Genomic DNA, 22,155 nt, shown 5'->3' on the forward strand with positions numbered 1-22,155 from the left:
ACAAAAATAATAATTTAAAATGAAAAAGTGAAGTTTGAATGTTTCATTTCGAAGGAGATTAATAAAAGAGAAAATTTCTCTATGGGTTATTGAGAGAGAGAGGAGAGACGCATTATGCTCAATCTTGAGAGAAAGGTGCCATTTTATTATTTGTTTAAGTCAATAATATGTGATCAAATAGGGTTATTTGAGTTTGAAACTTTATGGTATAAAAAAAGTTTTGAAACTTTGAACCTCTTAATAAATAGATTCCAAAATCTGGGTATGGATATTTTTTTCCTTTTTTTCTTTCTTTCTTAACTTCTTTCTAAGAAGTTACTTTAGGACTTCATACAAAAGTGTTAGTTAAGCTCTACATTAATCAAAACAGAATTGATAAAACACCGCCTCATTGACCTCCAAAATTGATCGGGCAGCCACTCTTTTAGTAGGCTACTCCATATTGCATTCTACGTAGCAATACACAACCAAATAATACACTATAATGTGGCTAGGGTCATGATGGTAACACCCCCACAACCTAGCCACCACATTATGGTTTTCATTCCCACTGATACCATCCCACTAATAATGTAAAAAAAACTAACTCCTAAACTATTTGAAAAAAATGGGAAGAGGCATATCTTCCCCACTTAATTACCCAAAAAAACAAAAATGTCTCCAATTTATCAAAAATTCGGATCAAGTAGAGGGTTGCCTAGTCTTTGTGTGGATACCGTACGGAGTTTCAAGATGTCTTCCCCACTTAATTACCCAAAAAAACAAATTTCTTCCCCACTTAATTACCCAAAAAAACAAAAATGTCCCCAATTTGGCGAAAATTCGGATCAAGTAGGGTTGCCTAGTCTTTGTGTGGATAACGTACAGAATTTCAAGATAGAACTTCAGAAAATTTACAGATGATAATAATCACGATCGAATATAGGGCTTTGTCAAAAAAAAGGCCAGTTTGGCCACCCACATTTTAGTAAAATCCACTAAACCAAGGAGCCAATTTGACTCTTCTTGTTGGGTCAGCGTAATCTTCTAATGAAGGGCACAATGGGCATAGCACTGATGCCCAAATAATAAATTAGCTGATGCAAGGAAACTCATTTCTAAACATAAACCATCCATTCTCAAAGCAATCTGATCTGGGAATCCAATAATCAAAAAATAGGAGGTTATTCACTGCTATAAATCTTGGCAAATTTTACAGTTACGGAACTCAGAGGCTCATAAAGAGTCCTACCTGAAATAGATCTCACCGAAATGTGAAAAAAAGATTCAAGCAAATGTGAAAAAATAATTCAAGCAAATGAATCAAGAATGGGTATTTATAATTCAGGCAATGTTTCATGAGGCTGAAATTGAAAGCTTTTTCCCTTAATTCTTGTCAAAAAATAAGTTCTTCCGCTTAAAGTGCTCAACACGTGTAAATGTGCTGTGAAGATGCAGAACCTTACTACCCAAAACAATGAACCATAAAACACACGCCACAACTAATAGAGCTAAGCATTCACGCCATTGCGGCAATATATCACATCCCAAAGAACAAATGGTTGCACTAGGATCCAAGCTGAACCAGTTAAAATAAAAAGCAGGGTGTTTCATGTGCCGTAGCAAGCCCCAACTCTACCAAATAAAAAGCAGTCACATGTACAAACAGCACAGGAAGCCAAGCATACGGGTCTATACAACCCAAAAGGGAAGGAGTTAGTCACTGTGATGGAGGTGCAGGCCTCGGCATAATACTTGGAGGGGCACCCAATCGAACCCCTTGCCCTAGAAACCCTTGTTGTAGAGGCGGAGGCTGAGACATCTGACTACCAAGAGTGAAGTTTGCCATAGTATTACCCCCAATAGGAGGCGGCGGAGGGACAGGTGGGCCGCTGCCAGGTGGCATGGGGCGGGGCCCATTTGTCATCACTTGAGGGCCCCCACCCAATGGGGGAGGAGGGGCCCGAGGAGGGTTCATCGGTGGTGGTGGGGGTGGTGGTGCCTGTGGTGGTGGTGGCAGCGTCCTTGGAGGTGGGGGGGCACTAGGAGGAGCACCATTGGTAGTGACAGGAGGAGGCACACCAGGTGGCTTGTTGGCTTCGGGTGGTTTGGTTTTGAAGTAGAGTTGCAACTACATGACAGATTTCAGAGTGCACTATAAATTTAAGAGGAAGAGAGAAAGAGAAAGAAAAAGAGAGAGAGAGAGAGAAAAAGAGAGAGAGAGAGAGAGAGAGAGAGAAAGAGAGAGAGAGAGCTTGTACATATAATCATGAACTAAAAGTCTGCATTTCCAGTTTATAGCATTAAGAAGAGTAAATAAGACAGAAAAGTATGCCATAATCCAAAGGACGTGCGATTAGCATGCGGCCAAGCTCGCACATGTACAAATGCGGGCTTGGCAATAAATATATTTTTAAATATAATTTGCTCCTAATTTTTAGAGAATATATAATCTTTAACATGGAGATCATGAATATGAATAAATAAATAAATTTTGAAAACTTGAAATAACAATTACATTAAGAAAATATTTGGACCGTTGGTTACAATTGTTTTTAGATGGACCACCTATTTGCATCCGTCTTTAAGATGGATGCTTTATACCTCTGGACTGCATATTGTACAAATGCAGTCGAGCCCGCATGAAACAATTGTTCTAATCCAAATGATCGTGGGAAATCTAGAATCATTGGGGCCATATCACAGTCCATTGAAATCATAGACAGTGATGGAGCCATGACAGTCCTGTCCTCCTTCGGACTTTGGCAGGTCCCACGTGCTGTTCATGTGCATCATTTCAATGGTTTGTGAAGATTGTAAGAAAGATGGATTTTCCATAGTCATCATAAATTTAGTACACTCCCCAAGAAGAGAAAATAGTCAAACAAACCGTGAACATTTTTGTGTCGGGGTCCCAGTGCGAAAAGAATTTTGGTGTGGATTTATCTATCTCAGTGCTTGGAACCTGGCCAGAGGGAGGTAAAGATAAGTTTGACATGAGGCATGTTAGGTATAAGGACCATGGTCAGTAAGCTTTTTGTGACCTGAATTGATAATGGCATACCTTGAAAGCAATGATCTCATATGGCTCGGCAGCGAATAGAAGATACTGGTACCTTTTATCCCAGCCCTGGACCCTCTGTGCCACAAAATAGACAAACGTATAACAGCATGTATTGCATACTACTGAGTAGTTAGTATTGAGGAATCACACTGTACATTTTCTCCGTGAGGTAAAAGAGCTAATTAGGAGGGCATTTTTTGACATGAAAATTGGGGGCCACTTAAGAATCACCAGATGAGTATTTTCACAAGCAAACAAAGGATTTTGAGTTTCTAACTTAGACCTGACCATCCAAAATTTTAACACTGTTCAAGATTTTTTTTTTTTTTTTCAGGAACATATAGAATGGGTACATTTTCTTTTCCTATGGTTGGTCTCTAGGTTGAAGAGGTTATATCCCCAAAGTTTGGGCTCCTAAAAATACGCCTAGATAGAGCCTCACCCCAAGGGCGAAAATGTACAATATCTTCCGGGAGCATATAATCTTTCGACAAAACATAATATATCATGTCATGTATTTCTTGTTATGTAATTTGTTAACACTTGGCTTGTGTCTTGCAGCTAGATCACAACTTAAACTGGGTTCTTAATGGGAGGCTTCCTCATACAAGAAAATCAAGCAAAATTAGACAGGGATTAGGGCAAGAATGATGCAAGCCAATCCAAAGCCACTATAAAAATTGTGGAAAGGCTAAAAGGGAATATCGATGCATTGCAAGTATATTATGGGTTAACATGGAGTTCATTTTTTTAGAAAATAATCCACATTAACCTGCTCAAATGATGACATAAACCGGTGTCTAGGCTTAGTATTGTCTTCAATTTCAGGGTACTCAATCTGCAACAAATCAAAAAGCCAGCATTAGAAAGGAAAGAAACCGAATTAACCCATAATATATATAGAATAGCATAATAAATCTTCCCCAATAAATATATACGAGGAAGCTGAACAATACAAGATCAAACATTGAATCATATAAGTTTCTTAGTGACTGCAACTAGACAAAACAAGCGACACTCCCCATGAGCATGTATGTTATGTTTGGGTACTCCTACACATGGAGTATGGCCTTAATGTACTCAATATTTTTGGACATTTATTACCCTTGATTTGTAATAAATTCTTTTTCGATCAAAGGTATTTTTTTTCATTAAGAGGGGTAGAATATAATTAAATATGCATGTGGGTGATTTTACGTCTATGTCGATGATGTCATTCTCCACTATAGTTAATAAATGTTTTTCTTTCTATCAAGAATTTCTACTTTACTATTAATTAATTACCTAAAGGGTGTGGTTTCCATAAAGTTGAGGCCCTAACAATCAAAATAACGTGCACCTTCAAATAGTTGTGTAAATATGTTGTTTCCATATCAGAAGTCTTTGTGATGGCTTGAAATTTGTTTTCATCTTTAATTATAAAATTTAAAAATGCAAAAATAGTGCAAATCGAGCAGATCTATGAACACTTGAAAATATTGCAAATTGATGGTCCAGATAATAGATTACAAGATGCATTATTTCTAAAACTTAAAATCTATTTCTTTTTGTCCATTCATCTTGAGGTCGAGATGATTGAATTGAGGGTTTTCAATATTGAAACGTCTTCTAGTGAATTTTTTAGGTGAGCCTTAATTTGACTGTTTAAGGCCTCACCCTTATACGAAAAGTTACTACATTGTCGAGTAAAGGTACTAAATGTTCAAAAATGTTGAGTACATTAAAGAAATACTCCATATGTAGGAGTAGCCTTACATAACTATAACAATATTGTGTTAAATACAAATAACAAGAGGCAACCATCAGCAGATTCAGTCACTACTTCCTGATAGCTCAACTCAACTTTAATTTTCATTTTCTGAAGATTAAATGCAAGTCCTCAATGTGGACGGATACTTCATAATGAACACCTTGCAAGTACAACATATTTTATTGTGTACACACAATATTCTACCTGTGTAAGCCTACTCTCTCTCTCTCTCTCTCTTTGAGTGAATTACCTATTCTCTTGTTCTATTCATTTAATATCCATGCATATGTGGATATTCTTCATCAGTTTAAAATTTCAAATCCATGACCTTCATCAGTTGGAAAATTTTTGAAGGTATGTCATAAAATGTATGAAGGATATGACAAGTAGATTCTGAGCGGGAAGATCAAAGCTGATGTTAGTTTCAGTCATTCAGGATATTGTGGAGAACGGTTCCTTAACATACAATGAGAACACCAAGAATAAATTTCTACATTCATTCTGACAACACGAACAATATAAGCATTTCTATACTTAACATGATCCCTTAAGCCCTGAAATAATCTAACAGATTACAAGTAATAAACAATCCAGTCACAGTATGACCATTGTCCGAATGATGGTAACCACATGATTTGGTTGGTTTTTCTCTTATATCCAAGGGATAATCTCCATAATATCCCAATTCTGCCACAAGCTTGTGTCTTATGGCCGAAAACCTGCACAGAATATCCTTATTCATCTTAAATTATTTGTCCTTGATAAATAACTAAATCTACATAATGTAGGAACTGACAAAAATTCTTTAAAAATGACAAATAACTAAATCTACACAATGTAGGATCATATGGAAAAAAACACAAGCAGGATAAAAAGATAAAGAGAATCCATTGCGAACAATCACAGCAATACAAAACTACCACGTCCAGCAGCAAAAACAAAGGACTATAAGAACCATATAGAAATATCATCAATGAGCAAATTTTCAAAGACAATAAGAATGAAACAACACATGACCTGGAAAAGAAGAGAACGTTGCTTGGTATCCGAGTCAAATTGCTTTGTCACACGATACCCAGGTCTTCCAATCTTAACTGCAACCATATGAAACAAATCAATGATGTAAATAATATCCAAACAAAATAACAATAGTAATACAAAGGCTCCAATGTCAGCAGATAATATCTGGAGGATTTCTAAAGCTTCTATTACATGATACAAGTAACTTGGTTTCTTCTAATAATCTTAGAGAGTATGACCTTAAGCATTGTCTTGGATTGTAGCCCTAATCGCTTCAAGGTTGGACCAAAGCATGACATTCAAGAGCATGAGGCCATGTGCCAGTGCAACAATTAGGCTCCTAGAAGATGACCAGTGCCTTTGAGGTACACATCACGAAGGGAGTTTGTATGAACATACTTAAGAGCTAGGGTAAAGGCTCAAATCTGAACTTTTAAATGCATGGATGGGGCATATGCAGTGTGAGAGAGAACACTTCCATCGCCAGGTTAGTGAGGAACAGCATCATGCTCTTGCATATTCTAATCAACAAGAGCTCTATTGGTGCATCCAGTTCTAGTAAGTGGCATCAATCAAAATACCAGCCCATTGTGATTCACATGCTGGCCTTGAGACTGGTATCCACGAATAAAGTGGGTAAGACCACTTCAGTGAATGAAGAACACTGTGGATTGACCATGAGCGTTCAGCTCTGTTCAAGACAATATCACATCTTGTTGTTCTAGCCCTTTCAATTCCACTGTATTATGTTGGTTCTCTATGTAATTCTTGGTTTAAGGGCAGAACAGATGAGAGGTATGCCTATGTACTTTAAGAGTCTTACAGTTCCAATGAAATCATAAAAAATATGTCCAGCCAACTTTTCTTCTCCTTTGAAACCTAATAGTTTCCACATGGGAATTTTTTTTTCTGTACTTTCTCTACATGGTATCAGATTGGGATGATCCTTGACCTAGGACTCTCATTCTAGAGAGAAGTATGGCAAGATCAATAAACCAAAAATCAGCTAAAGGAAAAAAGATCAGCCAAACATACCTATAATTTGTGTCAGGGTGGAAGTTTTGAGAATAAGTGAAAATTCATGAAGTTCAGGATCATTTTTGAGGTTTTCCAATTCACAAATATATGAAGCTAGATAGAAGAGTGTCTGGCTGAGAAAATTGAACTTGTATATAACACCATTATGCTTGACAGCCAAATCTTGATACAATTGGAAAAAAAATCTGGATCTTTCTAAATCACTAGCATAAGTCTAATTTGGGAATTTCTTTTCTAATCTCAAGCGAAGGTCCACCCTGTTGAATGACCCACAAACAGGCTTACCCCTTTTCTTGGATAATTAACTGTTCTTCATTGAATCAAAGGAGGGTTTACAAGTAAAATTTGATCACAAGCAAAACATAAACAGGTTTAACTTCCATCTCCTACCATTCATTCATATGTGATTCTAACTCCCCCCACATGGGAGATTATAGAGATTTACCCATTCATCATGGAATATTTTCAATAATTTTTCAGGTAGTTATTTGGTGCATTTTCTTATTTTATTTTATATTTGAGAGAATTTTAGTGTATTTTATCTTCAAAATGATAAGTAATGTTTGGCCCATTTGCCGCACTTATTCCCCTTCAGAACAGATTTTCAATTTGAATCATTATCTTTTGCAATGCCCTTATTAAGTCTATCAGTAGGCCTTAGTCTCCTGAAATGCGAATTCAGGTTTCAGGTGAATCAAGAGGAGAATCTCAATTGACATATTACCACCAACAAGCTTAATGGAGTACTTAAATAACTAAATCTACATAATGTAGGAACTGAAAAAAAATTCTTTAAAAATGACAAATAACTAAATCTACACAACGTAGGATCAGAGGAAAACAACACACAAGCAGGATAAAAAGATAAAGAGAAATCCATTGCAAACAATCACAGCAATACAAAACTACCACGTCCAGCGGCAAAAACAAAAGACTATAAGAACCATATATAAATATCATCAATGAGCGAATTTTCAAAGACAATAAGAGTGCAACAACACATGACCTGGAAAAGAAGAGAACGTTGCTTAGTATGCGAGTCAAATTGCCTTGTCACATGATACCCAAGTCTTCCAATCTTGACTGCAACCATATGAAACAAACCAATGACGTAAATAATATCCAAACAAAATAACAATAGTAATACAAAGGCTTCAGTGTCAGTAGCTAATATCTGCAGGACTTCTAAAGCTTCTATTACAGAATACTAGTAACTTGGTTTTTTCTAATAATCCTATAGGGTATAACCTTAAGCAGTGTCTTGGATTGTGGCCCTAGTCGCTTCAAGGTTGCACCAGAGCATGACATTCAAGAACCTGACGCCACGTGTCAATGTAACAATTAGGCTCCTAAAAGATGGCCGGAAATATTTTTTATGATTTCACTAGAACTGTAAGACTCTTAAAGTACATAGGCACACATCTCATCTGTTCTACCCTTAAACCAAGAATTACATAGAGAACCAACAGAAAACAATAGAATTGAAAGGGCTAAAACAACAAGATGTGATATAGAGTTGTCCTCTTCACTTTATATTGTCTTGAACAATGCTGAAGGCTCGTAGTCAATCTACAGTGTTCTACATTCACTGAAGTGGTCTTACCCACTTTATTCGTGGATTGATTCCTCTAAGGCACTGGTCATCTTCTAGGAGCCTAAGTGTTGCACTGACACATGGCCTAAGGTTCTTGAATCTCATGCTCTGGTCCAACCTTGAAGCGATTAGGGCCACAATCCAAGGCACTGCTTAAGGTCACACTCTCTAAAGATTATTAGAAGAAACCAAGTTACTTGTATCTTGTAATAGAAGCTTTAGAAGTCCTACAAATATTATTTGCTGACACTGGAGCCTTTGTATTACTATTGTTATTTTGTTTGGATATTATTTACATCATTGATTTATTTCATATGGTTGCAATCAAGATTGGAAGACCTAGGTATCGTGTGACAAAGTAATTTGACTCAGATACTAACCACCGTTCTCTTCTTTTCCAGGTCATGTGTTGTTGCATTCTTATTGTCTTTGAAAATTTGCTCATTGATGATATTTCTATATGGTTCTTATAGTCCTTTGTTTTTGCTGCTGGACATGGTAGTTTGTACTTCTGTGATTGTTTGCAATGGATTTATCTTTATCTTTTTATCCTGCTTGTGTTTGTTTTTCCTCTAATCCTACCACAAAGCTGCCGTAGGCCCACTGGCTCACAGCTACATATGAGCCCAACAACCTAGATTCAATCTGAACCGATTTGAGGGTCCACCAAGCTTAAGCTTCCCTTACCTGAATCAACCCAAGTTCAGGGTCAGTCGCTCAAGCTTAGCCATGCTCAAGATTGAGCTCTATAAATACAGATCGAGCTTGAACATGCCAAAGCTAATCTCGACTTGCTAACACCCCAAATATTATTTAAAATTTCTTATGTCCTATTGGAGAAGTAAAAAATCTAAATAGGCCTCATTTCTGGGTTGAATTAGACTTTGTCGCCTCTTTACCTCACTCTGCTTGGTGCTTGGGTGGTGATTTCAATATCACTAGATGGTCCCATGAGAGAAATCTTAACCCCACTATATCTCAGGGAATGATGGACTTTTCTGATTTTATTTCTCGCCAAGAAATTCTTGATATTCCTCTCCAAGGTAATTGTTTTACCTGGTCGAACCATGCTTCCCAACCTTCCCTCTCTAAGCTGGATCGCTTCCTCCTCTCCTTGGACTGGGAGGAACTTTTTCCGGGCTCCCATGCCTTAAATTTGCTTAAACCAACCTCGGACCACTGCCCCATTAACCTAAACACTCAACCTGTCAAGAGAGGACCAAAACCTTTTAGATTTTGAACTGACATGGTTAGAAGAACTATCTCTCCAAACCCTGATTCCTAGCTAGTGGAGTTCTTTTTCTACCCAAGTTACGGGTAGAGCTGGTTTTAGGCAGCAAACTAAAATCCAACTCCTTATACAGTCCCTCAAAACCCGGAGTAAGTCTTTACAGGGAAACTACTCCCAAACTAAATGCTCTCTGCTTAAATCCATCCAAGACCATGACTGTTTAGAAGAGTCTAGACCTCTCACAGACTCAAAAGTTAACCTTAGAACCCACACCAAGCTGGAGTACCTTTCCACCCTTAAGAAAGAAGAACTCTATTGGCTCCAGAGATCCAGAGTCAAATGGTTAAAAGCAAGGAACCAGAATACTACTTTCTTCCACCGAATAGCGAACTGTTGAAGAAGAGAAAATTCTATATCCACTATCAAGGTGGACAATCGCTATTTGGTCCAGCCGGATGAGATCGAATCCGCCATCCTTGGATACTTCAAGTCACTTTATACTGGCCCTCGGGGCTACAGACCAAGGATGACCACCCTGAATTTCCTACCCTTCCAGACTATTGGTTATTATGGCTTGAATGACCTTTCACAGTGGAGGAAATCTCCAGTGCCATAGACCAATTAGCGAAAGAAAAAGCTCCAAGGCCAGATGGTTTTCCCATGGCCCCTTTCAAATCCTTTTTGGGAACTTTTCTACCTGACTTCATTAGTTTCTTTGAAGAATTCTACCGACGGGGTGTCCTACACAAAGCAATCAACGGCACCTTTATTGCTTTAGTACCTAAGGTAGAAAGGGCAAAGGAACTAAAGGACTTTCGCCCGATTAGCCAGCTCAACTCATCCTATAAGATTATGGCCAAGGTCCGGGCATCAAGGCTTAAACAAGTCTTCCCACTGATTATTTCGCCGTCTCAGCCAGCCTTTATCAAAGATAGGCAAATCCTTGATGGGACTGTTGTGGCACATGACTGTCTATAATCCAAACACTTATCCAAAAAGTCAGGTCTCATCTTCAAAATCGATTGGGAAAAGGCCTATGACCATGTTGATTGGTCAGTGCTAGATGAGACATTGGCCAGAATGGGATTTGGTGACTGATGGAGACAGTGGATGAAAGGTTGCATTTCCCATCCTCATTTCTCGATACTCATCAACAGAGCCCAAAAGGGTTTTTCCCTTCCTCAAGAGGACTTCGTCAAGGATATCCCCTGTCCCCCTTTCGATTTGCAATTGTAGCAAAGGTTTTTAGCAGGTCTATCTCTTGTTTGTACCAGGAAGGACTTCTCATGGCATTTCAATGCAGCCCACAAGGTCCAATGGTGTCACATCTGCAATAGGCAAATGACACCTTTGTCTTCCTAGATGCATCCCCTGAAGAAACCCAAAACCCAAGGCTCTTTCTCAAATGCTTTGAGATTGCCACAGGTTTCAAGGTCAATATGGATAAATCAAAGATGATGGAGGTAGGCCTGAAAATAGACGAAATCAGGACCCTTATTCCTAACTTGGAATGCAAAGTGGAGGCCACTGCCTACTTGGGTATACCACTGGGCTTGGGGAAACGCAAAAAGAGACAATGGGCCCAAGTCATGGACCAAGTGGACATGCGCTTGGCAGGTTGGAAAGGGAGATTTCTCTCCTTGGTTGGCTGCTCTACATTGATCAAAGCCACACTGGCAAATGCCCCAGTACTTAATTTCAATTTTCCATTTGCCAGCATCGATGGCCAATCAGCTGGACCAACTCATGAGAAACTTCCTATGGTCTGGATAGGCCGAAAAGACCAAACATTACCTAATCTCATGGGATAGAGTCCGATTACCTAAATCTCAAGGAGGTTTAGGAATTAGAGACTTAAGAAAACACAACCAGGCTCTATTAGGAAAATGGTGGTGGAGATTGGCCACCCAGACTAAATCCCTCTGAGCTCAGGTTATTCGTAATAAATACAGGATTCCGAAACAAATGTGGGTGCCCGACAGGATTTCCAAGAGTAGGGGCTCTGGAGCATGGAAGTCCTTTGCCACCTCTCTCTCTCTGTTCAAACAATCTATTCGTCTCCATCCTAAAGAAGGTACAAAAGTGCGATTATGGTCTGACCTCTGGATAGGCCACACTTCTCTTAGGGACCTCTTCCCATCTCTTTTTCATCTAACCTCTAACAAAGATTCCACCATAGCTGAAGAAATGGTCCTCTCAGGGGGCCGAAGAGTTTGGAACCCCTCTTTCAGAAGGAATCTCACTGAAGAGGAAACTAGACTCTTCATCTCTCTTTCGACTGCTTTGCACCCCTTTTTCTTAGCTCTGATTGGGAAGGAAGCTCTCGTATGGACTCTCACTCCATCCGGTACATTTTCAGTGGCCCCCTTTTATAAAAAACTCAAGCAACCTCCTACCTTCCCTCTTAATCCTATCTCCATCCTCTCCAAGGTCTGGCACACCATTGCTCCACCAAAAGTTCAGGCGTTCAATTGGATTGCCTGTTGTCAAAGGGCTCTCACAATTGAACAGATCCAAAAAAGAGGTATTCCACTCCCCAATAGGTGTGCCATGTGCATGAGTGAGGAGGAATCTCACCTTTTCATTCACTGTAGTCTCGCCTATGACCTGTGGAGCAAGGTGCTTCAGTTGTTCCACTTTCAATGGGCCACCCCACCCTCGGTCAAGGCTCCCATCTCTTCATACTACGTATGCCATTGGCCGAAAGCCGATAGAACTTTGTGCAAGTCTGCCATTGCTGCAATTACCTGGGTAATTTGGCTAGAAAGGAACGAGAGGATCTTCCAAGGGCACAAAAATGAAGTCCCAATGCTTTTCCATAAGGTTACAACCCTAGTAATGTTTTAGGCCTCTAATCACAGGGCTTTTGCGAGGATACCCGCAAATACTTTTCTCAGCCAATGGGAGAATATTCTTTACCTCCAGCCACATATAACCCAAAGACCTCACAATTGGCAGCCTCCTCCAAAAGGTGCCATGAAGCTCAACTTCGACGGCTGTTCGCTGGGTAACCCGGGCCCAGCTGGAGCTGGAGGTGTCTTCTGTCATCATAAATGCAATATCCTTTTCACCTACTTAGAATACTTGGGACATAAAGACTCCCAATATGCAGAAGCCATGGCTCTTCTTATGGGTCTCAAAAATTTTAACCCTTCATGGGGCCCAATCTTGGTGGTGGAAGGAGACTCCAAAAATGTTATTTCCTGGGCTGCAGGCACTACAACACCTCCTTGGTACCTCTCCACTATTTTTGATGAAATTAATTTCATATGCAGGGATATGAATGTCTCTTGGAGGCATACTTGGCGGACATCGAACAAGTTCGCCAATTTTCTCGCTAAAGACGGAGCAAGGGCCCGTCTTGAAGACCCCGCCTGGTCCATCTCCTTTTCTGCTCTAGACCACAGAGGGCGCCTAGGAGTGTAATTAGTCACACCTACTCATCTTGTAATCAAGCACTCCTATAAGCCCCATATTTTGTTATAGATAAGTATATATTTTGTAATCAGGAAGGTTCAAAGGTCAATTTTTGTATAACGCCGCTGGACCAAATTTTTTGACCGAGGTACCTGTCTCATGGGTACTTCCGGTCCCATCCACCCCCCCTCTTCTGTGTACTCTCTCTCCTTACAGCAATATAATGTTAACTTTATCAAAAAAAAAAAATCTGAATAGGCAACATGTTAAGGATAGGACAAATTGAGATCATTCTCACCACTGTGGATGAAGTATCATTGTAGCCTATACCCTTAACTAGGGTATAGCCTTTTGCCACTAATTGGGCCTTGTACTTATCTGTAGTTCCATAATCCTTTCTCTTGACTTTCAGGATTCAGTTGCTTCAGTAGCCTTCCTTTCTAGCAAAACAACGAGAAATTCCCATTCCTGTTCTTCTCTATGGTACTTATCAGAGAAGGCCAACTAGGTTGGCCCAAAGAGACGAAATGTAAGAAGGAAATATTAGAGGTTTGATTCAAAATCCAAATCTAACTAGAAGTTTGAATTGAATATGGATGATATTAAAAAGAAGTTACATTCTCTATCTAGTATCACTAGAGTAAGGAAACGCGTTGGTGCAATCCAATATTAGAGGGACTCCGAAATGGGCATTATATACAAAGAGATTAACACACACACACAGATGCACATCAGATAAACACACCCCACAGTGTAAATGAAGTTCTCCCTCTCTCCTTCTTTAGATCGTGGCCCTCTCCCCACCCTCTCTACTCTGAGAAACCAAAAAAAACCACACTATATTCCTCCCTCTTCTCTTTCCAATAAGAGAAGCACTCTAGTTGTCTATCAGCTCACGATTTATGTTGTGTAAATCAATCTTTGATTCTTGTGACCAAGAAGAGCAACCCATGGATTGTCATAATTACTTTCCAAAAGCTTTGCGGAGGACACCTTTGAATTGAAGGACTAAACTGTTAAGAAAGAGGAGCCCGCTCTATCAAAGCTAGGAATCACTATCTTTTGATCCTTAAATCTCTGCTGGGCATATCAAGTTGGTACATCAATAACCAACATTTGTACTACCTAAGAAGAAAATCTTAGTGTTACGTTTTCCAGACTCCCCGTGTGTTCAAGGACCTAATGACGTGGAGGATGATAAACGATAGACAAGTATCACAATTCATAAGAACTATATGTATCAAGCTCTCATGGCCCAAGAGTAGACTGAATGAAGGGAGGGAAACTTCATCTACCCGCTAATATCCTAATTACGTTTGCATTCTGTAAATGTGAAGCATGAATATTTCAGTTTTTGTGCAGACTCGTCAAATGGAAAACTAATGCAGGTCACCTTATCAAACAATACCAGCTCTTCAAAAAAAAAAAATGAAAATTTTCTGAGCACTATTGGATATCAGCGAGTGATTTAATCATACCATAATAGCAATTTCATGGCCAAAATCCCTAGGAAGCTAAGCGATATCAACTATAACATTTTGGAAGTTGATTAATTGCAACTTATGGAATCAAGTCTTGTCCTTATAACAAGTTGTATTGTAAGAGAATGTCATTTGCACTAGGCTTGGGGCCTGAAGTTATGTTCCATATAAGCAGCTCAATAATCACAACGTTCATAATTATGAATTTAATTTGCAGAAAATGTAAAGCGGATATAATATAAAATTGAACTCAACAAATTGAAATTGACAATAATATATAATAAATCACATTAGAAGTTGCCACTATGTGAACACATCCTGCTCGCTTCATATCATGATTCCCAAGCGGGCGATCTACATGTCGATTCATGAGTCCCGATTCTCGAGTCTGAAGAACTTAAAACACTTGAATGGGATTTCTGTTATCCCTAAACTTGATATTTCTAAAATTTCACTACAATAATCTAATTATCATTTTGTCAAAGAAGAAATTCAAAGAAATCGTTACTCACTCAGAAAAGGTATTCAGAGGTCACAATATGTTTCAGAACAAAAAATAGCCTTTGTGACCCAAATGACAGAATCATGTAACAGACATGCCAAAACAATCAAAGCAAAAAAAGATAAAACAACTAAGTTAATTATATAAAATAAATAAACTGAAGGAGATTGTTGAATGGTGATAAAAAAATCACATGATAGATGCTTTTGTCTTTTATCATTTGTTTGGGGGCTTTTTGGTCACTGTAATTAGGTGGCTTGTATAAAAGCCAAAAACAAAGGGATTTTTTATGATACACGATTCTTCTTGTTCTTGAACTCCTCTCTCTCTCTAAAAAGGGGCTAGAGCTTCTTGAATTGTGTTGAGAAAGGGAATGACGTGAAGAAGAATTTTCTTGTGCTATTTTTGAGAGAAATGGTATGAGCGCGTATCGCTCATGTTCTTGGGTTATCCGAAGTGAAGCGGGGTGAATCGCATTCTTTTGGATGATCACAAGGAAGGTATTTTTGGTGATGTTTTTTCATCAATTTTCTCCTTTTAAGATAACACTGTATCCTTTTGTAAATTTCTCTTTTGATAGTGGAATACTTGCCGGCTTTCCCGTAGACGTAGCCCTAGCCCTACGGGGTGAACCACGTTAAAATGGTGTTCTGGTTTGTCTCTCTAATTTTCTCTCATGACTATGTTTTTCATCTCTAATTTATTTTCTTAAATTGTTGCACATTATCCTTGAGCTTATTATTGGATCATCGATTTTACATACTTGGTATTGAGTGTGTGATATTCGGTGATCGTTTAAATTGGGGTTTCGGGTATTCAAATCTTCAATAAGTGGTATCAGAGCATTAGGTTTTGTGCAATATATTTTGGAAAATGGCGAGTAATTGGTTTGCGGTGGAGAAATTTGATGGACAAAATGATTTTGAGATATGGAAAATTCAAGTTCATGATCTTTTGGTCGAACAAGGGTTATACAAAACATTACTCGGAAAGGAAAAGAAACCAGAGTCTATGAGTAATGAGGATTGGGAGGAAATGGACCTTAAGGCTATGGCTACAATTCGATTGTGCTTAGCAAATAAGATTTTATTCAATATAGTGGGAGAGAAGACAGCAAAAGGCTTGTGGGATAAATTGGAAAGTGTTTATCAAAACAAATCTCTTAAGAATCGTACTCTATTAAAGAGAAAATTGTTAGGATGAAAGAGGGGACAAAAGTTTCCGATCATTTGAAAACTTTCAATAACAGTATTTGTGAATTTGATAGTGTTGGTGAAAAAATGAAAGATGAGGACACGACGGTAAGTTTGTTATGTACTTCACCGGAATCTTATGATAATTTAGTGACAACATTAAGTTGCAATAAAGAAGATTCACTTGACTTAAGTACGGTGACTAGTACTTTGCTTGCCCATGAACTTTGAAAAGAGGCATCTATTGGAGAACCGGAATCGGAAGTACACTTTCCAAGGTGTCGTTCAAGTGAGAGACGTAATTCCTCTCGAAATTTTTCTAGATGTAAGTAGAAAGGTCGATCTAAGTCTAAAGGTCGAGAAAACAAGTTTGTTTGTTGGGGATGTGGTGAAGCGGGACATATGAAGTAAAATTGTACAAAAAGTAAAGGACAAAAGTTCTAAAAAGCAAAGGAAACCAATGAATCTAAAAATGAGATGAATCAAGTGAAAGAATCTACATCCAGTTTTAATGAAGAAGAGGTTTATGCCGTGGGTAGCAATCCTGAATTCCATCAAAATTGGATTTTGGATAGTGGTGCTACACATCATATGTGTCCACACAAGTCATGGTTTAGTACCATTGGATGGTGGTTCCGTGTTGATGGGAAATAATTCAAGTAGTAGAATTGTTGGGGTTGGCACGGTGCAATTAAGGATGTATGATGGAAGTATCCGTACAGTTGAGCATGTTCGACATGTACCGGACTTGAAGAAAAGTTTAATTTCTATTTCTTTATTGGATTCCCATGGCTATAAATTCACCGGGCAAAAGGGAGTTCTCAAAGAATTTAAGGGTACTCTTGTTGTGATCAAGGGTGTTAGAGTTGGGAACTTGTATAAGCTCTTGCAAACCTTCATTGTTGATGATGCGGCAAATTCGGCAGTGGAAAGTAATGATCTTCCACTACGCTTATGGCATAGGAAGTTAGGCCACTTGAGTGAAAAAGGTATGGAGATTTTGATGAAGAGGAAGCTAATTCCCACTATAAAATTTAGGGAATCCGAATTTTGTGAGCATTGTGTCTATGGGAAACAACATAGACGAATTTTCAAAGCCGAAAGCCATACAAGCAAGGGAATACTTGATTATGTTCACTCGGATTTATGGGGGCCCTCACCCATAATGTCATATGGTGGTGCATTATATTTTATTTCTTTTATAGATAACTTCTCAAGGAAAGTATGAGTGTTCACTCTTAAATCAAAGAGTGATGCATTTTTGGCCTTTAAGCATTTTAAGGCCGAAGTTGAAAAGAGTACGGGGCCCCACATCAAAATACTTCGCACCAACATTGGGAAGGAGTACAATTCCGATGAGTTTATAAAATTTTGTAAAGATGAAGGAATCAAGAGACATTTCACCTTCGTTTACACTCCACAACAAAATGGTGTCGCGGAGGATGAATCGCACATTGATGGAGCGAGCCAGAAGCATGTTGAGCAATGCCGAACTGAAACAAGAGCTATGGACCGAAGCCATGATGACGGCTTGTTATCTCATCAATCGATCACCTTCGACGGCTTTGTGGGAGAAAACATCACAAGAGGTATGGTCCGAAACTCCTTGTGATTATTTCGATTTAAAGATTTTTGGTTGTGATGCTTCTGTTTTAATTCCTAATTGTCAAATAAATAAGCTTGAACCAAAATCAAATAAATGCACTTTTGTTGGATATAGCAAAGGCGTGAAAGGATACCAGTTATGGGATCCAAGTGCTCGAAAGATAATTACAAGTCGAGATGTGCATTTTGATGAGTCATCCGTGTTGACAAGAGGTGTAGAAAATGAGATTAAAGAAAGGAAAGAATCTCATAATGACACCCAAGAAATTTATTTTCAACCTTATGTCCCATCATCTAATGAAGGTCATATGCCGGAAAAAGCACCCACAAGTATCAATGAAGAAGTCATTGATGAAGAAGAGCAAGTTGGTGAACCAAGTGATTCATCCACCCGAGCAGTTTAGGGACTATGTGGATCTTGAAGTACTATATGCTTTGGTTGTTATGAATGAAGAATCGAGCCCTTACCAAGAAGCTATGGAAGGGGATGATTCCATATCTTGAAAGAAGGTCATGAAAGATGAAATGTTGGCTCTTCGTAAGAACAAGACTTAGGATTTGGTAGAGTTGTCAAAGGGTAGAAAATCGGTTGGTTGCAAGTGGGTGTTCAAAATGAAGAAAGAGATTGATGAAAGTTTGGAAAGAAATAGGGCAAGGCTAGTTGCAAAAGGGTTTGCATAAAAGGAAGGTGTCGACTTTCTTGAAATATTTGTCCCGATTGTCAAATTAGACTCCATAAGGTTGGTGCTTGGGCTTGTTGCATTGCATGATTTGGAACTTGAACAAATGGATGTAAAAACGGCATTTTTACATGGTGAACTTGATGAAGAAGCGTACATACAACAACCGGAAGAATTTCTTACAAAGGGAAAAGAAAGGTTAGTATGCAAGTTGAAGAAATCCATATATGGACTCAAGCAAGCATCAAGACAATGGTACAAGACTTTTGACATGTTCATGATTGGTCTTGGATACCATAGGAGTGATTATGACCATTATGTTTATATGAAGTTTTTTTATGATGGTTCTTATTTAATTTTAGTCTTGTATGTTGATGATATACTTTTAGCATGCAAGGATAAGATTAGGATTGATGAGCTCAAGGCATCTTTAAGCAAGAGTTTTTAAATGAAAGATCTCGGGCCGACAAAACAAATACTTAGAATTGAAATCCAAAGAGATCGACGGAGTGGGACTTTGCCACTTTTATAAAAGAGTTTTGTGGAAAAGATGCTTGAAAAGTTTGGCATGAGCAAGGCAAGGCCGGTGAAGACTCCATTAGCTCCCCATTTTAAGTTGTATTTCAAGCAAATTCCGAAGACTGTGGATGAAAAAGAGAATATGGCTAAGGTGCCACATGCAAGTGTTGTGAGAAGCCTAATGTTTGCCATGGTGTGTACTAGACCGGACATAGCATATTCGGTTGGTGTCTTGAGTCGCTTTATGGCAAATCCCGAAAAAGCTCATTGGGAAGGTGCAAAATGGGTGCTTCGTTATTTGAGAGGCACGAGTGATTATGTCATGACGTTTAGCAAAGGCTCGAGGCAGATTCAAGGCTATGTTGATGCAAATTATGCCGGTGATCTTGATAGAGGAAGATCAACTACCGGCTATGTTTTCAAGTTTGAAAATTGGCCGATAAGTTGGATGTCTAAGCTTCAATCAACAGTGACATTGTCCACCACCGAGGCGGAATACATGACGGCAACCGAAGCAAGCAAAGAAGCGGTTTGCTAAGAATCTTGTTTATCACAAGAGGACGAAGCACATACTAGTTCAATACCATTATGTTCGACAAGTTGTTGAAGATGGTTTGGTTCGTTTGGTGAAAGTTTGAACCAAGGAAAATGTGGAGGATATGCTCACAAAGACGGTTCCAATAGAGAAGTTGGAATGGAGCCTAACTTCTCTAGGCTTCACGAAGAAGTAAAAAGGGGATTATCGGCAAGGCAAATAAGTAATTTACTATCAAGATGGAGATTGTTGAATGGTGATAGAAAAATCACATGATAAATGCTTTTGTCTTTTATCATTTGTTTGGGGGCTTTTTGGTCACTGTAATTAGGTGGCTTGAATAAAAACAAAAAACAAAGGGATTTTTTATGATACACGATTCTTCTTGTTCTTGAACTCGTCTCTCTCTCTCTCTCTCTCTCTCTCTCTCTCTCTCTCTCTCTCTCTCTCTAAAAGGGGCCAGAGCTTCTTGGATTGTGTTGAGAAAGGGAATAGGGTGAAGAAGAATTTTCTTGTTCTATTTTTGAGAGAAATGGTATGAGCATGTATTGCTCATGTTCTTGCGATATCCGAAGTGAAGCAAGGTAAATCGTGTTCTTTTGGATGATCACAAGGAAGATATTTTTGGTAATGTTTTTTCATCAATTTTTTCCTTTTAAGGTAACACTATATCCCCTTGTAAATTTTTCTTTTGATAGTGGAATACTTGCCGACTTGCCCGTAGACGTAGCCCTACAGGGTGAACCACGTTAAATTGGTGTTGTAGTTTGTCTCTCTAATTTTCTCTCACGACTATGTTTTCCGTCTCTAATTTATTATCTAAATTGTTGCACATTATCCTTGAGCTTATTATTGAATCATCGATTTTACATACTTGGAATTGAGTGTTTGGTATTGAGTGTGTGATATTAAGTGATCGGTTAAATTGGGGTTTCAGGTATTCGGATCTTCATCAGAGATTAACAATGGGAAAAAAAAACCTGATTTTCGAAGGGCGACTTTGCGCTTGTTCGGCTGGGGCTGAGCAGGCGCCTCCTTGGCCTCACGTGCAGCTCTCTTTGCCAAGTTGGTCTGATGGCGCTTCCCCTGAGTATGTGCCAAGTAGTTGCCCTCATTGTTGTGCAGTGTCAAACAAAGCTTACACTCATAGCTATCAACCACAACAAACAAACATAAACCCTAAATACAGAGAGAGAGAGAGTTGATTACTCAATGTTGACAGACTAGAGAGAGAGAGTGGTTGGGATTTTGGCATATTAAGAGAGAGAAGAAGGCAGAGAAAAAACCTTACCTTCCAAGGTGGTTGCGCATGAAGTAGGGGTCCTTGGCGAGGTCAATGGTTTCGAGGGCCAGCCTCCGCAACCGCTCCCTCCTGTCGATCGCCTCATTCTGTGCGGACGCCGCGCCTCCACTCCCCGGTTTCGAACCCCAATCCCTATCCATCTCTCTCTCTCTCTCTCTCTCTCTCTCTCTCTCTCTCTCTCTCTCTCTCTCTCTCTCTCTCTCTCTCTCCTCCTACTGGAATATTTCTCCTCTCTAGGGCCCTAATCGCTGTGAGATAGAAGGCAGGCAGAGACGAGGTCTACACTCCCGTGATCTTCATCAGGAACCAGCGAAAAATGAGGCGCTTTTGAGAAGGGATGAAGTTTCTATAATGCCTAGGGTATATGACAACCAAATAATGCCTAACCTTAAATCTTAGTCTTGAAAGCACTTTCGGCTATGGAAATGTGCCCTCTCAAATCAATTTTCAACACCCATTTTAAGGGATGAAATTTCTATAAGGCGTAGGGTATATGAAAACCAAATAAAGCCTAACCTTAAATCCTAGTTTGGAAAGCACTTTGAGCCATGCAAAGGTTCAAGCTCTAAAAATCAATTTTCAACACCGATAATAAAAATCGAAACTTAAAATATCGTACCGATCTTGTGGATCTTTGAGCACTTATTTTTAGAGCGAAATGGACGGTCTAGATAATTTTTTAAACTATACACTATTTTTTAGAATTTGAAATCCTAATTTTTTTGTTTAAATCAAGATGATGAATGTAAAGATTTTCCAATACTTGAATTACAATTTTCGATGAGTCATTTGGTGAGGCTTTACTTATTTTGATAGGGATGCAGCCCTATCAAACCATTTTTCTTTAAGAAAGGGTGTGATTTGCATAAAAAAAAAGACTTGGATGGCCTTATCCATCTAAAATTTTAAACTCCATAATGGTTCAAATCAAGTAGATATACAAATACATGAAAATCTTGAAAATAGACTGACCAGATAATGTCTCGCAAGACGTACTATATTTTAGAGTCGACACGGGAATCGGTCACACCGTGTTGAGTCCAGTAAAATTTGCAGTATCGTCAGTTCTAGTACAGTGAACCACTCAAGTAAAATTCGCAGTATCATCGAGTTCGCCGGATCTAGTACAGTGAACCGCCCGAACCACATGAGTAAAATTCGCAATATCATCGGGTTTTAGAGAAAAAACGGTGAGTCTCTACAGTGAACCGCTTGAGTGACATCATGACTCGGTGTTTGGAACT

General features: G+C 38.9%; 1 protein-coding gene across 1 annotated transcript; it reads right to left on the reverse strand.

Moving 5' to 3' along the window:
• Positions 1–1,457: 1,457 nt before the first annotated feature.
• On the reverse strand, positions 1,458–21,224 carry LOC18439564 (hydroxyproline-rich glycoprotein family protein). The gene is made up of 7 exons (XM_088864752.1): positions 20,900–21,224; positions 20,589–20,758; positions 5,811–5,887; positions 3,816–3,881; positions 3,044–3,118; positions 2,870–2,944; positions 1,458–2,110 (listed from the first exon to the last, which is right to left on the reverse strand). Exons 1-7 carry the CDS (start codon positions 21,049–21,051, stop codon positions 1,700–1,702), a joined length of 1,026 nt encoding a protein of 341 aa, XP_088720878.1. The 5' UTR covers positions 21,052–21,224; the 3' UTR covers positions 1,458–1,699.
• Positions 21,225–22,155: the final 931 nt, after the last annotated feature.

This window comes from Amborella trichopoda, chromosome 4 (genome assembly GCF_054954075.1).
Source record: "Amborella trichopoda isolate Santa Cruz 75 chromosome 4, AtrichopodaSantaCruz75HAP2 v2.0, whole genome shotgun sequence".
Classification (NCBI taxonomy): Eukaryota; Viridiplantae; Streptophyta; class Magnoliopsida; order Amborellales; family Amborellaceae; genus Amborella; species Amborella trichopoda.